We start from the raw sequence: 13,903 nt of genomic DNA, 5'->3' as shown, positions 1-13,903 counted from the left end.
CTCCTTCCCCTTCCCCTTCCCCTTCTCCTTCCCCTTCTCCTTCCCCTTCCCCTTCCCCTTCTCCTTCTCCTTCCCCTTCCCCTTCTCCTTCTCCTTCCCCTTCCCCTTCTTCTTCTCCTTCCCCTTCCCCTTCCCCTTCTTCTTCTCCTTCTCCTTCTCCTTCTCCTTCTCCTTCTCCTTCTCCTTCCCCTTTCCCTTCCCCTTCCCCTTCCCCTTCTCCTTCCCCTTCCCCTTCCCCTTCTCCTTCCCCCTCCTCCTCCTCCTCCTCCTTCTCCTTCCCCTTCCCCTTCCCCTTCTCCTTCTCCTTCTCCTTCTCCCTCTTCTTAAAGAATACACTTCACAATTTCATGTAATACTGGTTTTGTGCTTGGGTTTGGGTCCTGGCTGCAGCAAGTCAGGTGGCAGAGAGGCTGGATGCCTAGCTGGTGCCATTCCCCACAGCCTCCTCCCAAGGAGGACCTTGTAAACCCTTCAAGATGGCGTGGTCTCCAAGCTAGAGCTGTACCTGAGGAGTGGCTATGGAAATAGCAGTGGTTCTTTGGCCAGGAGAGACTAACTGCCTACCCTCAAGACTCCCTTGTGTGATCAGATTGTAGCCCCCTCCCCCCCCCCCCACGCATGTCCATACACTCACCCTCCACTCATTCACATTGTCTCCCTCACTCCGGTCCTGCTGGCCACTATGACAGACTGCTAATGAGCTGATGATATGTTTTTATTGATTTTAGAGAGAAAGGAGAGAGAGAGAGAGAGAGAGAGAGAGAGAGAGAGAGAGAAACATATATGTGAGAGAAACATCAATCAGTTGCCTCCTGTATGTGCCCCCACATCACTTTCATAGCAGCTTTATTCACAAGAGCTAAAAGGTGAAAGCATTCCAAGTGTCCATCAACAGATGGATGGATAAACAAAATGTGGCCCATACAGGCAATGGAACAGTATTCAGCCCTAAAAAGGAAGGAAATCCTGTCAGCTGACCCAACATGAATGGACCCTGAGGACATTATGCTAGGTGAAATAAACCAGTCACAAAAGGACAAACACTGTATGATTCTGTTACGGTTTTGGCCAGTAATGCAAGCAGTGGAAGAATTCACAACTAAAAGAAGAGATGGATGCAGAGAGAAAATTTCTTTTACCTTCCCTGAAGGGAAAGGGCCAGGGCATTGATAATCAATACAAGGGCAAAGAACAAAAGCAGCTCCCCCTTTTAAATCCGTGGCTCTGCTGTTCCTAGGTGACAAGGAAGGGAGGGGGATGTGGGGTCTGAAACTGAGCAGCCATCAGGGGGATTGTAGTTTGTTACTTCTTCAGGAGACAGTCTGGGCAGATGTCCTAGGGAGGTGTCTTATCAATATTTCCCCCCAAGCCTGTAAAACATGCTTAGAGCAAAAGTTATGAAGAGTTCAAAAGAGGCCTATTTGAAGGGGGGTGGGAGGAAGGGAACATTGTATTAACTATCCCTGAGATCTAAAAACAGCAGGGAGGAGGATATGCAAGAATGTAGCCTTGAGAGTAGCTTATCTTGTCTTGCAATATGAACAGAGAACCTGTTTGAACCAGAGGAGCTAACAATCTTGGGGTTTAATCACCAGGTGCTTCTCGTAAATTGTGAAAGGCCACAGCAAAGAAAAAGAAAGGCCTTTTTTACATCCCTACAGAGTCCACTTATATGAGGCACCTAGAATAGTCAAATTCATAAAGACGGAAAGTAGAATGGCAGGTTCCAGGGGCGAGAGGAGCAGGGCGGGGAGTAGTATTTAATGGGACAGTTTCCGTTTGGGAAGATGGACATTTCTGGAAATGGATGGTGGTGATGGTGCACAAACTGTGACTGTAAGTGCTGCCGAACTGTACCTGAAAATGGTTAAAATGGCAGACTTTATATTATGTGCATCTTGCCATTAATTTTTAAAAGTTGTAAGGATTCCAAAGGAAGAAATGAAATTACCGATGTGCAGTTGTTTTTATTGTCCATAAACACTGCTCTCCTGAGCCAGTGCTTCCTACTAGCCCAGGGGTTTTGTTACCCGTGATTCCCTACGGGGATGTGTTTCAGAGACCCTATGCAAAATTATGTATCATTTTTCTGAGGAACAAACAAGCTTCCACTGGGACAGCTAGTTTCAGATTTTCGAAAGGTGTGCCACAAGACTTTTTAAAACATGCAATACCTGACTATTCAGTTAGGGGCCTTGACCTCTTTTCCCTTAGATTGTAAAAAAAAAAAAAAAAAAAAAAAGGGACATCAGCCAACACAACAATAGCCTTTTGGTGTGAATGAATAAAAATTATACTTTTTTTTTTTTTTTTTTTGTCAGAGCAACAAAAAATATTTGTTGGTGTGCAGCAGAATTTTAATGATTAGTGTAGGGGTGCCACGAGATGAAAAAGGCTGCAAATCGCTGCATTGGACGGTCAGAGGGGCCTGCAACCCACAGAAGTATAAGAGCCATTCTGGGTGGACCCTCTCCCCCCGCCCCACCCCACACCACAGCTCTGCAGACCCAGAGGCTGTGACCAGAGGCCTCCTCCCAATAGTGCCCCGGGGCCTTCTCAGGCCTCCCACCTCCTTCCCACCTTCTTCGTCCCCTCTCCCCTCCCTGACACCACTTTTTCTCTCACTCACTCCGTGCGTAGTATATCTTACACCTTTCTTGAAGTCATTGGGCAGGGTTTAATTTTTTAAAGACAGGGAGGCTCTGAAATCCACCAGACTTCAGGGCTTTCCCTCTTACTCTTCATTTCATGGACGGTGACATTGAACAGGTGCAGAACGCCCAGTCCTGTAACCTGAACTAATGCTCAACTAAACTTTCTTGCTGGATTTATATCCTGCACTCAGTGTGGCCTGAATTTTAACAAAAGGAAGACCCCTGCTGAGTCCCAAGGTGCCTGGGGGCGGCCAGTCCTTGGAACGTTCCACTGGGATAACAGAGAGGGGCCTCTCAGATGACGCTCAACTTTGCAAACATTGGGTGATGAAACTGCGGCCAGCTTAACTGTCATCCAAATGCATGCTGAGACTTTTCTTTTTAACAAACAAAATGCTTTTATTGCTGTTTTTATAGACATGCACGTTTAGGCACTTGCATAAGCTATATAAAAAGGCATGTATATTCCTTGTTTGAACTCTTCCTTGCTGGTCACAGAAAGTGGGCAGAAAAGAGCAACTGAAACAAGCACAGCAGAGGCCGCCTGTGCCAGGTGAGGAAGAGGAGAGGGACCCTCCTGGCACCGGTCAGGCGGGACCCCGGTCAGTAGTCGTCGTAATTGACGCTGGCTCCGTGCCGAAAGCTGTCGGGGCTCCGGGGACCAATGGCGGCATCTTCATCGTAGTGACGGTGGTGGTAATCATAGTAGTCATGTCCGTTCCGGTTTCTGCTTAGCCAATAGGTGACATCATCTTCAAATTTCTGGCGAAGAAGAAAGAACATGATGGAGAGCAGGTTTAAGGACGCACCCCCCTGGCCACGTCTCACCCCGGGCTTTCTCTGCGGTGGTTTCTCTTCAATGGTTACCACCTCGCTGAGAATGAGTCCTTGTTGGAGCATTGCTGTGCCTCTAGTCTTGTTATTAGAATCTTAAAGGATCCTCCTTTATTGTGATTTTGTCATCAGACATTATTTTAGCCATTCCCCCATGTTGAACTCTTAATACCCATTTTTATGAACTGCAAATAGAGGTCATCAAAGAAATGCCAAGTGCTGGAAGATGATATAGCATTTTCATCTATCAAATAAGTAAAAAATTTGAAGTTTTCAGTGAGACTAACAGATGCTGCTGTAGATGTGAGAAAATTGGTGCCCTCGTACATGACTTACAGGAATATGCCGTTTGGCAGTCCTTAACGACCCTTGAATGTAATTCTGTCTTTGCCCAGTAACTGCCCTGCACAGAATGCAATACTAAGTGAGAAACAAACTGCACACTAAGCTGCCAATAATAGCACCGGCTTTTTAGGTTGTTGTGAATGTGAAGTTGTTAATTCACACAAGAACTAGATTAATTCCTGGCACAGATTTTAGCTATAAGTGTTTAGCTATTTGCACAACAAAAAATTATATTTGAGTATCAAAAAGATAATTGGGGAACAACTGATATATCCAATGGTTGGGAATGAGAAAGAAATTATGGTATGGCTACAGGCTTGCATTTTATGCAGCCATTAAAAATGGTCTCTTTAGGTCCCCGGCTGATTTTATAGTTGGATTGTTTGTTTTATTGTTCTTGGATTATATGAGTTCTCTATACATTTTGGGTATTAGCCACATATCAGAGTTATTGTTTGCAAATATATTCTACCATCGAGCTGGTTGACTTTTATTTTGTTGATGGTTTCTTTTGCTGTGCAGAAGCATTTTAGTTTGATGTAGTCCCATTTGTTTATTTTAGTTTTGTTTCCTAATAAATTTAATTTAAAAACTGATGTCTCTAAAGAGTTTAATTTGTTTTCACCTATTGCAGTATTTTGTATACATCCTTGATTCACAATATGAATCCTGGATCCGTTTGGAAAAACACTTCCATCTGCCCTGTTGGAGATGCTGCCCTCCCTCTGCCCTCTGGCCAGGGTGGCGGGCTGAGTGCTCCCTGGCCGGGGTGGTGGGCTGAGTGCTGAGTGCTCCCTGGCCTGGGTGGTGGGCTGAGTGCTCCCTGGCTGGGGTGGCGGGCTGAGTGCTGAGTGCTCCCTGGCCGGGGTGGTGGGCTGAGTGCTCCCTGGCTGGGGTGGCGGGCTGAGTGCTGAGTGCTCCCTGGCCAGGGTGGCGGGCTGAGTGCTCCCTGGCCAGGGTGGCGGGCTGAGTGCTCCCTGGCCGGGGTGGTGGGCTGAGTGCTCCCTGGCTGGGGTGGCGGGCTGAGTGCTCCCTGGCCGGGGTGGCGGGCTGAGTGCTCCCTGGCCGGGGTGGTGGGCTGAGTGCTCCCTGGCCGGGGTGGTGGGCTGAGTGCTCCCTGGCCGGGGTGGCGGGCTGAGTGCTCCCTGGCCGGGGTGGTGGGCTGAGGGCTGAGTGCTCCCTGGCCGGGGTGGCGGGCTGAGTGCTCCCTGGCCGGGGTGGTGGGCTGAGGGCTGAGTGCTCCCTGGCCGGGGTGGCGGGCTGAGTGCTCCCTGGCTGGGGTGGCGGGCTGAGTGCTCCCTGGCCGGGGTGGTGGGCTGAGTGCTCCCTGGCCGGGGTGGTGGGCTGAGTGCTCCCTGGCCAGGGTGGTGGGCTGAGTGCTCCCTGGCTGGGGTGGCGGGCTGAGTGCTCCCTGGCTGGGGTGGCGGGCTGAGTGCTCCCTGGCCGGGGTGGTGGGCTGAGTGCTCCCTGGCCGGGGTGGTGGGCTGAGTGCTCCCTGGCCAGGGTGGCGGGCTGAGTGCTCCCCGGCCGGGGTGGCAAGCTGAGTGCTCTCCGCACTAGCCCCGCACAGCCCTGGCCGCCACTGCAGAGCTCTGTGCGGCACTACCCCACCTCCACCCAAGGTCTTACCTGGCCCTGGCCCCAGCTGGGAGTGCTTGATTATGAACGTGTTTTTCTGTAACTTGGGGAATGTGTCCACTCTCCCTACCTGGGCACGTGAACTGAACCATCTTTTCCTGCTAATGCACTGACAGATTCTCCCCAAAACATTTGCAGACCCCTCTCTCTTTAAAGGAAAGTTGCATCCCCTTCTATTGTCCTCATGGGTCTCCCCATTGATCTGGGCGTCTCTGACATTTTTTGAGGTAAAGCTGAACATGTTTTGGGGAGGTTGTGAGCTATTTTAAGGACACCCAGGCAAAGCCGTTAAAACTGCCCCAGGAAAAGCCTGCTCTTGCTGAACCTAAGTTCCAGCCAGGTTGGGCGGTGTCTTCTCTGGAATCTGGCTTCCCACTTGGACCCACTGTGACGGAAAATTCCAGCTGCTGTCCCTGTAGCCATGGTCACGTAACCGTAACCGACGCCTGGATGGTCTTGGCGGGCGGGTGGGGGGGGGTGTACTTCTGGAGTGAATAATGGAGCCTAAATTTCTGTGCCCTGTCTCCCCCAGCTATGACACCCCCACCCCCTCCCCCTCCCTACCCCCACCCCCACCCCCACCCCCACCGCTGCCCTGCAGGAAGCCAGGCCCCACAGGAGCGGATACCCACCGCCTCGTCAAAGCCCATGTAGAGGAACTGCTGGTACCACTGCTGGACCTCCGGCCGGGTCCGGTCCCACAGCTGCCGGCGCTGGCGCTTCAGGCTGCCCAGGAAGCTCTTAGCTTTGCTCTCGTCCACAGCCACATCGGCTTTCTTTGGAGCAGGCGCTGAAATGAGTGAGAGCCACCCCAATGTGGAGAGATGATTTCTTTTCTTATTGGGGGGATCACTATTATACACCCCATCCGTGCCCCCGGGGAAGGCGGTGCTGGCTCAGCTTCACCGTCCCGTCCGTGGGGTTAGTGAGCGCTCCTGTTTGGGGGCCATCACGTAACAGGGCGTGGGCTGGCCTCCACCTTCTCAGGCCTGGGGTGGGAATGAAAGGCCGCTCGCTCTCTGCAGCCTCTCACCACGCTGGGACCAGGCCTCACGCAGAGGCGGGCCTGCCGCCGGGCTCTGCACTGGGGAGACATGGGATGTCTGGCGCACATGCACTGTGCATGCAGAGCAGCGAGCACCGGGCTCGCCTAGGACACTGGGGAGTGGAAAGGACCGGAGTGATGAGCCTGAGGGGCCGGACCAGGCCCGGCCTCGTGGTCTGGCCAGTGCTCACGGCAGGCAGATTGCTAGGATACACAGTGCCACCCTGGGCACCACCTCGGGCCTCTGGCAGCCGGCTGAGTTGGGAGGGTCTTGGTGCTGGCTGGGCCATGCTTCCTCCCGTCTTATTGCGGGGCCTCGGCTGTTTAGAAGGCACCACCTCGGCAGGTGTGCCAGGGGGAGCTCTGCACGGGTCTGCCCTGCTGTCCGGTTGGGCCTGTCCCTCCCTGTCCCCGGGCCGGCATGAGGGCTGCAGGGGAACGGGAGTGGGTGCCCTCAGTGCTTCTTGTCACGTGGATAAACACCAGGGGGTGTTTTTCACTCTCGTTCATGTCTTTTCCCTCGGGGCCTGTCACACTGTTTTGTATGCAGCAGGCGCTGCATGTGTATATCTTGGCTTGCAATGAGTAAAAGTTGAGGATCTACAGCCAGGACTTGTGGCCATTCTGGCGGTTTCCTCTCCAGCCCCACCTCTGTGGGTTGGCCCTGTGAGACCTGCCACCGGGTTGTCCTTGGGACAGGGCTGGGTGCCCAGCCTGGGGAGGAAGCTCTCTGAGGTGTCTCCAACACTACAGAGACCCGGGCCACCGGAGTGGCTGGGAATGCTGGGAAAGATGCCCAGGAGCCCCAATCCTGAGAGGGGATCCCCGAGGGTGAGTGCTGGAGGCGACCTGAACCTGCTAGAGTCCCCACTGACTCAGAGAGACAAGAAAAAGTTATTTCCGATAGCCAAGATCTGGAAGCAGCGCTAGTGCCCATCAGTAGATGAGTGGATAAAAAAGCTGTGGTACATTCCATGGGATACCATGCAGCAGTAAAAAGAGAAGGGGCTCTTACCCTTTGAGACAGCATGGAGCGACCTGGGGAGTATCATGCTAAGTGAAATAAGCCAGTCAGAGAAAGACAAGTATCACATGATCTCACTCATATGTGGAATCTAATGAACAAAATGAACTGATGAACTGAGTGGATCCAGAGACATGGAAGCATGAAACAGAATAACGTATTTCAGAGGGAAGGGGCGTGGGAGGGTGGGTGCAGGAAGAAATTAACAAAGACCTTGTATGCTTCTATGCATAGCCCATGGGCACAGGCAATAATATGGTGAAGGCCTGGGGAAGGGAAAGGAGCGGGATGGAGGGGGTCAATGGGGGAGAGAGAGGGGGCATCTGTAATACTTTCAGCAATAAAGATAAATTTAAAAAAGAACAAGTGGTCCTAGCCCGTTTGGCTCAGTGTACAGAACGTTGGCCTGTGGACTCAGGGGTCCTAGTTCGATTCCTGGTCAGGACACAGGCCTGGTTTGCGGGCTCCATCCCCAGTAGCGGGCGTGCAGTAGGCAGCCAATCAATGATTCTCTCTCATCATTGATGTTTCTATCTCTCTCTCCCTCTCCCTTCCTCTCTGAAATCAATAAAAATATATTTTTTAGAAAAAGGAATAAGTGATTAAATATTCACATCAGAAGTGTGGTCACACTTCTTAATTTCTAAGGGGCAGTTAGTTTTGCAGGTGCGATGAAAAGTCCAAGAGAGAGATGGCCTTCACAAGACTGCGGCACTGGCCGGATGGCCGCGGGATGGCGGCGACGGCAGCAGCGGGGCCAGGGCTGCTCTGTTGCACTCGGCTGCTGTCCACATTCGCCCAGCAGTGCTTCTCACCAGGTGTGAGTAAGCGGAAGCTTTTGGTTTGAGCCTCCTGCCAGTAGCTAACTGGACTGTACAATACGTACGCACCACCAGCTGAGCTTTGCTGGGCTCTACAATGTGCTCTGACAGGCCCACGGTCCCAACAGAAATAGCAGCAATTCACGCTGCATGCAGCACGGTCTCTTTTCCCTCTGAGTCCACACTGACAGCTTTCAGAAAAACAGCCTTCAAACAGCTCCTGGCAAAAATACTTAGCTAATAAAATATTACACCACACGCCCCCAGGACAAGCTCTTCGGGCCTGCTAACCTCTTAAGGACCAAACACTTCTGAGTGCCCAGACATGACACTCAGGTGAGCACGCTGGGCGTGGCCATTGCATTTTAATCCCGTGGAGAATGCAATCCTTACCCACATGGGGTGTATTTACCTTCCCGCTTCTGAAGCATCAGCTTGAGTGTATTTCCACCTGTGGCGCCTGAAGGAATGGAAACAGAGGTCAGATTCAGCGTGCCACCGTACTCTGTAACTCCTCAAATGCAAGAATCAGTTGGAAAAACCCGCTACATGCGCCCATCTTGATTTGGCCACTTGACTGTATGACTGTTTTAGGCTCGTGGTGTTCCCTGTTGTGCAGAAAAAGCAGCTCAGCTGCCCATGGCCCAGACTAGAGGCAATGGCCGTGGCTGGCCAAGGGCATTATGACATGAGCTAGTCCCTGGAAAAGTGACCTTGTTCTTTCAGCCGTTGCGTCTTATTATGAGGGCCAGCACCTGTCCTAGGTCCCTTCCTGCAGACTTTCCCTCTTGGTGGTGCAGTGGGTGGAAGTGTCCCCCACCCCAAATTCACCGGCACCTGAACCCTCTGAGTTGAACTCATCTGGAAATAGGGTGTTTGCAGACATGAGTAGAGCTCTCGAGGTGCTATCACACTGAGTCTAGGGCGGGCGCTACACCCTGAGACCGTGTCCTCACAGGAAGAGGAGACCATGCAGAGAAGGGCCGTCAAAGGACAGGCAGCAGAAATGGGAGCTAAGCTGCCACACGCCCATGCCTTTGCTCTCTCACAATCCTGCTCAGTTTCATAGCTTGTCCTGATCACCTCAGAATCAGGCACTACTTGCACCATTTGCTCTGACTTTCATTCGCCTGTAAACATGTTTCTGATCAGCCCAATCGTTTCAATGGAAAACAACATGTCTGGCCTGACAGACACCCTCCACGTGCGGAGACCCGTCAGCGCCTCCGATCCCTAAGTGCACATGTGAGTAGACGGCTTGGCCTCTGAAGGGAAACAGCCCCTGGGGAAGCCAGCCTCAAAGGAAGGAGCCGAGTGCCTTCAGGTGTAAGGAGCTAGTGTGGTCCCAGGATGGAGACAGGCCTGGAGGTGGGTACATAGCCTCCCTCTCCGTGGACAGGCCCCAAGGCCGTGCTTCTATCTGCAAGGGTACAGTTTTCTGGGAAAAGAAGCCATAGCTTTTCCAGACTCTGAGAAGTGTCTGGGACCCAAATGAGACGAAGAACCAACCCCTGCTTAGAGAATTTACTCGGTAGGTGAAGGGGAAACACCTTTGTGGGGAAGGTCACACACCGGCTGCCCACAGCCGCGCTTTTCCTGCAGGCGTGTTTCACTGGCATGCCCAATGCTTACAAAATTCGAATTTGAACACCTCTGGGCCCAAGTCACTCGACACCCCTGGTCCCCGAACAGCCACTCCTATTAGTCCCTTCAAGCATTTGAACTTGGTGATACCCAATGCCTCTATAGTAGGTGTGCCAGTAGGGGAGCTGGTTCGGAAGAATCTCTAGAGACGCACTGAAGGCCTGGGGGTGCGGGTGGTGTTGCCCCGCATCTTCCACAGGAGGCGGGGTCTGCGGGCAGTGGGCTCAGGCAGTAACCAATGCGCAGCAGCCTGTGGAAGGACCCAGTGGCGTTCACTGTCTGTGTGCGCGTCAGTCTACAGTGATTGGCTGTTTAAGAAGCAACTGGGACGGTAGGCTGCGTTAGTAACTGGGTAGCATCTGCGGGAAGGGAGCAGTTGTCCGGTCTCTGTTTCGGCCCGACTCTGATCGCACCAGCCCTCTGCTCAGAACAGGTGACTTTCAGAAGAGCACAGAAACCGGAGTTGTCAGAGGAGAGAGGATGAGGGCAAACATGTGCTACATGAGAAACAGTACAAAAAATGCAGATGTTTCACCGTCCTAGAGAAAAAGAACTTCTGGGAGGAAAGCTATGGCTCTGAGGGGCCACTGGGCCATAAATTAGGACATGAAGTAAGGTTTCCAACAGCCGAACAGCCATGCAATACTGGTCTAGGTCACATCACGAGTTGCTGAGCAGAAATAAGCACAGATGAGCAACTGAGGAGGCTGCCATAGACGGATGACTTTTAAATGAAGTCACCCGTCTTCATTTGCTACTTTTAAATGAAGAAATCAATGAAAACATTTTCTAAAGCAGACAGGCGTGTTCCTGGGCAGTAACATTAGCATCCATTACTATCTTAACATTTGTCAATCTCCCACAGCTCATACGGAATTAAGTTCTTCCAATGCTTGCCGTCTGTGAAAGCGCTGAGCAATTAATGAATGAAATGCGGTCTGATATTGAAATAGACACGAGGCGTAAGCATTTTCCAGGAGGCTGCTCCAGACTCGAAGTCTCCCCACTTCTCAGCAATGCAGCTGAGAAGCGTGGGCTATCCCTGAGGTATGAATTGTCAGTGTTGCCACTGTGCCAATTACTACGCACCGTTTGATCAGACCCCACACTAACTTCGTTTGAAGAAAAAAAACAAAGAACAAGTGAATAACCATGATTATTTTCTGTGTATAGATTTTTATGTTTACCCCAACACTCTCAGATCCTATTTCTAGGCTGTGATAATGGGCACTTCTGAATTTATGAAATCTAGTGACCTGGCATGGATCTCCCAGCAGGTTCAGAATTGCAAGATGTCCCTTTGGTCAATTCACTAATTGATCAAGAGGGGCGATGATCATTTTTTTTTCTATTAAATGTTTTTGAGTGTCACAAAGAGCCACCTAGGGGACTCTGCGTAGATATAAAGATTTTCTTATGTCATAAGAAAGTTCCCATGGCAGCTCAGTGGTGTTGCTGTAATGTTCACCGACTCCGCTCACTGAGCTGTCGGTGTGATGAAGAAAAATACAAGCCCTGAGGAGGAATGAATGGCTTACAGCCAGTGCTCGCTCTCTTTGCAGGGATGTGCTTCTTAAAACCGGAGGAACAAAGGGCACGAGGCAGATCAATGATGTGAAGGGAATTATTGGTGCGCCTCCCTCGAGGGTGCAATGTGGAACTGCAGTCACCCTCCCCACTTGAACAGGCCCCCAGCTCCAACCTTCTGGACTGCACGCCTCCTCCCGCCCTCCCCCGCCCCGGGAACTTGGTTCCCTCATCTGCTTTGAGTGAGTAAAATGCAGAAGTGAGCCACCCAGGGTCTTCCCTTTCCAGCACACAATGCCAGCTGCTCTGCACTGGGAGAAGCACCAGCCTCGGGTCTTAGGCAAGCGGCCCACACCTTCCAGCCCCTTAGCAAGAGGTGTGGGCTCACCACGCCTGCCTCGCTCAGCTGCGAGCGGCAGAGGCCCTCCTGCCGGCAGGAGGCCACCAGTGAGCACAGGGGCACAGGGAAGCTAGGGTGTCTGGACAACACGTCCTATTTCAGACTGCCTTTCCTAGGGTGGGGTCTGTGGCCCCCCAGGGTCCGGATGTCTGCACACCCACCAGATTGCTCCATTTGGGGAGTATGTGTGCAAGTGCACATTTTATAGGGAGCGTTTCATTGGGAATTCTCAACCCATTCGCCGAGGGGAGGGTTCCATGCAGCAGGAAGGGCGAAGCAGTTCTCCTTTGAGAGCCCGTCCCCTGCATGCGAGGTGCGGCCAGCTCAGTCCGGAGGAGGGGGCGCACTGTCCCATTGACTCAAGCTTCCGGGGACCCTTCCCATCGCCTTAGTCCTGAAACACTGCTTGTCCCTCCCAGGACCGCTCGCCCTCCTTGTCCCCGAGGCCATCACAGGTCTGAGGCTCTGCCCTTGACCCTGGTACTCTGCTGGCCTGCCCAAGCCGCCACTTGCAACTGTGGGAGTGCAAAATTCAACCCCGCCATCACCCTCTCGCCCTCGCTCAGACTCAAAATGGGTGCCTAGGCCCCCACTCCGCACCGTCTCCCTCCCCTGCGCCTTGGCATCGCCCCACTTACTTGGGCCCAGGCACAGCAGCAGGAACAGTGCCAGCATGGTGGCGGCCAGGACGGTGGGCCGCACCAAGGAGGAGGCCATGCTGCACCCGCGGGAAGGAGGGATGCGCTGGGCTGGCTGCGGGAGACTGGCTGCGGGAGGACTGGCTGCGGGAGGACTGGCCGGAGAGCTGAGGCCAGGAGGGAGGGCGGGCGCGGCCTTTTTCCTTGTGGGGAGGGACCCGAGGGCGGCGCGGTGCCAGCAGGCAGCAGGCAGAACAGCAGCTCTGAGCAGGCTCTCTGGCCGGGATGCTCAGGATGCAGGCGCCACCGAGGACCTGGCAGGGCCCAGGGGGGTGGGCAAGGACCCCCGGTAAGGATGGGAGGTGGATTGCCGACTCTGGCCCAGGGCCCCCTCTCCCCTCCCTGGTCCCCCTCTCCCCTCTGTCCCTCTTGCCCCAGCCTGGCCGCTGGCTGCTGCGCTGGCCGCTCACTCCACACTGTTGGCTTAGAAAAAGGCCTCTGGAATTTCCTTAATTCCCAAGCTGCACGTAAAGATGCCTTTGGCAGCGCTGTGTTTGGGATACTTTGAAAGACTCCACAGTCTGGGTCCAGAGCTGCCATCCAGGAAAACACCACCTCCCCCCTTCCCGACCCTGCCCGCTGCTGGAATAGAAAGCCTTTCAGAATCCAGGACCGGTGAGCTGTAGGTGTCCGCAGCAGAAGTGCCCACTGTGTGCTCGGTGGTGACCCACGCACAGGGACACTACAGGAAGGCCAGCCAGGCCTGCGCAGATAGTAGCTACGGGGACCCAGGGGTGAAGGAAAACAAGGCACACTTGCCCCAGCTGACCTGGGCCTCGCTAACTCGCCCCCGAGGCCTGCCCACATGAAGGCGGCAATGTTGAAATTGCCTGTAGGGCCCTTCCCTCAGGACAGCGGTCGCCAACCCGTGGTCCCTGAGGTCTGAAGGGCTGACGACCACTGCTCTAGGGTCTGCTCCGAACTCAGGTGATGGTCTCTTCATTTTCCTCTCGCTGGCTTTTCGCACCTTCCAGGGCTACGTGCTCACTGTCCACCGGGTAACTGGCCTCCTTGCAGGTGGCCGGGAAGAGTGTGTTACTACTGAGCGAGAAAGGACATACGGTGGCGGGTGAAGGAAAGGTGGGCAGTGGGTCTGACAGAACCGCAAGAACTTGGCTGCACAGGTTTCCAGAGAGAAACAGAAAGATAAGGCTACACATCAAATGATTGTGGGGAGAATCTTATAAGCCCTTGGAGAAACTCTGGGGTAGGAGTCAGATTAAGAAAAAACAAACAACAACAACAAAAAAAACTAACAAAACCCAACCAGAAA

General features: G+C 53.0%; 1 protein-coding gene across 1 annotated transcript; it reads right to left on the bottom strand.

Moving 5' to 3' along the window:
* Positions 1-3,038: 3,038 nt before the first annotated feature.
* On the bottom strand, positions 3,039-12,649 carry ECRG4 (ECRG4 augurin precursor; the record flags this gene model as incomplete). The annotated part of the gene is made up of 4 exons (XM_081101585.1): positions 3,039-3,416; positions 6,104-6,261; positions 8,774-8,821; positions 12,571-12,649. 4 exons carry the CDS (start codon positions 12,647-12,649, stop codon positions 3,258-3,260), a joined length of 444 nt encoding a protein of 147 aa, XP_080957711.1. The 3' UTR covers positions 3,039-3,257.
* Positions 12,650-13,903: the final 1,254 nt, after the last annotated feature.

The sequence above is a fragment of the Myotis nattereri genome (assembly GCF_964212035.1).
Source record: "Myotis nattereri genome assembly, chromosome: 10".
In the NCBI taxonomy this organism is placed as follows: Eukaryota; Metazoa; Chordata; class Mammalia; order Chiroptera; family Vespertilionidae; genus Myotis; species Myotis nattereri.
The sequence above is the reverse complement of the archived record's forward strand: the minus strand, read 5'-3'. Positions and strand labels throughout refer to the sequence as shown.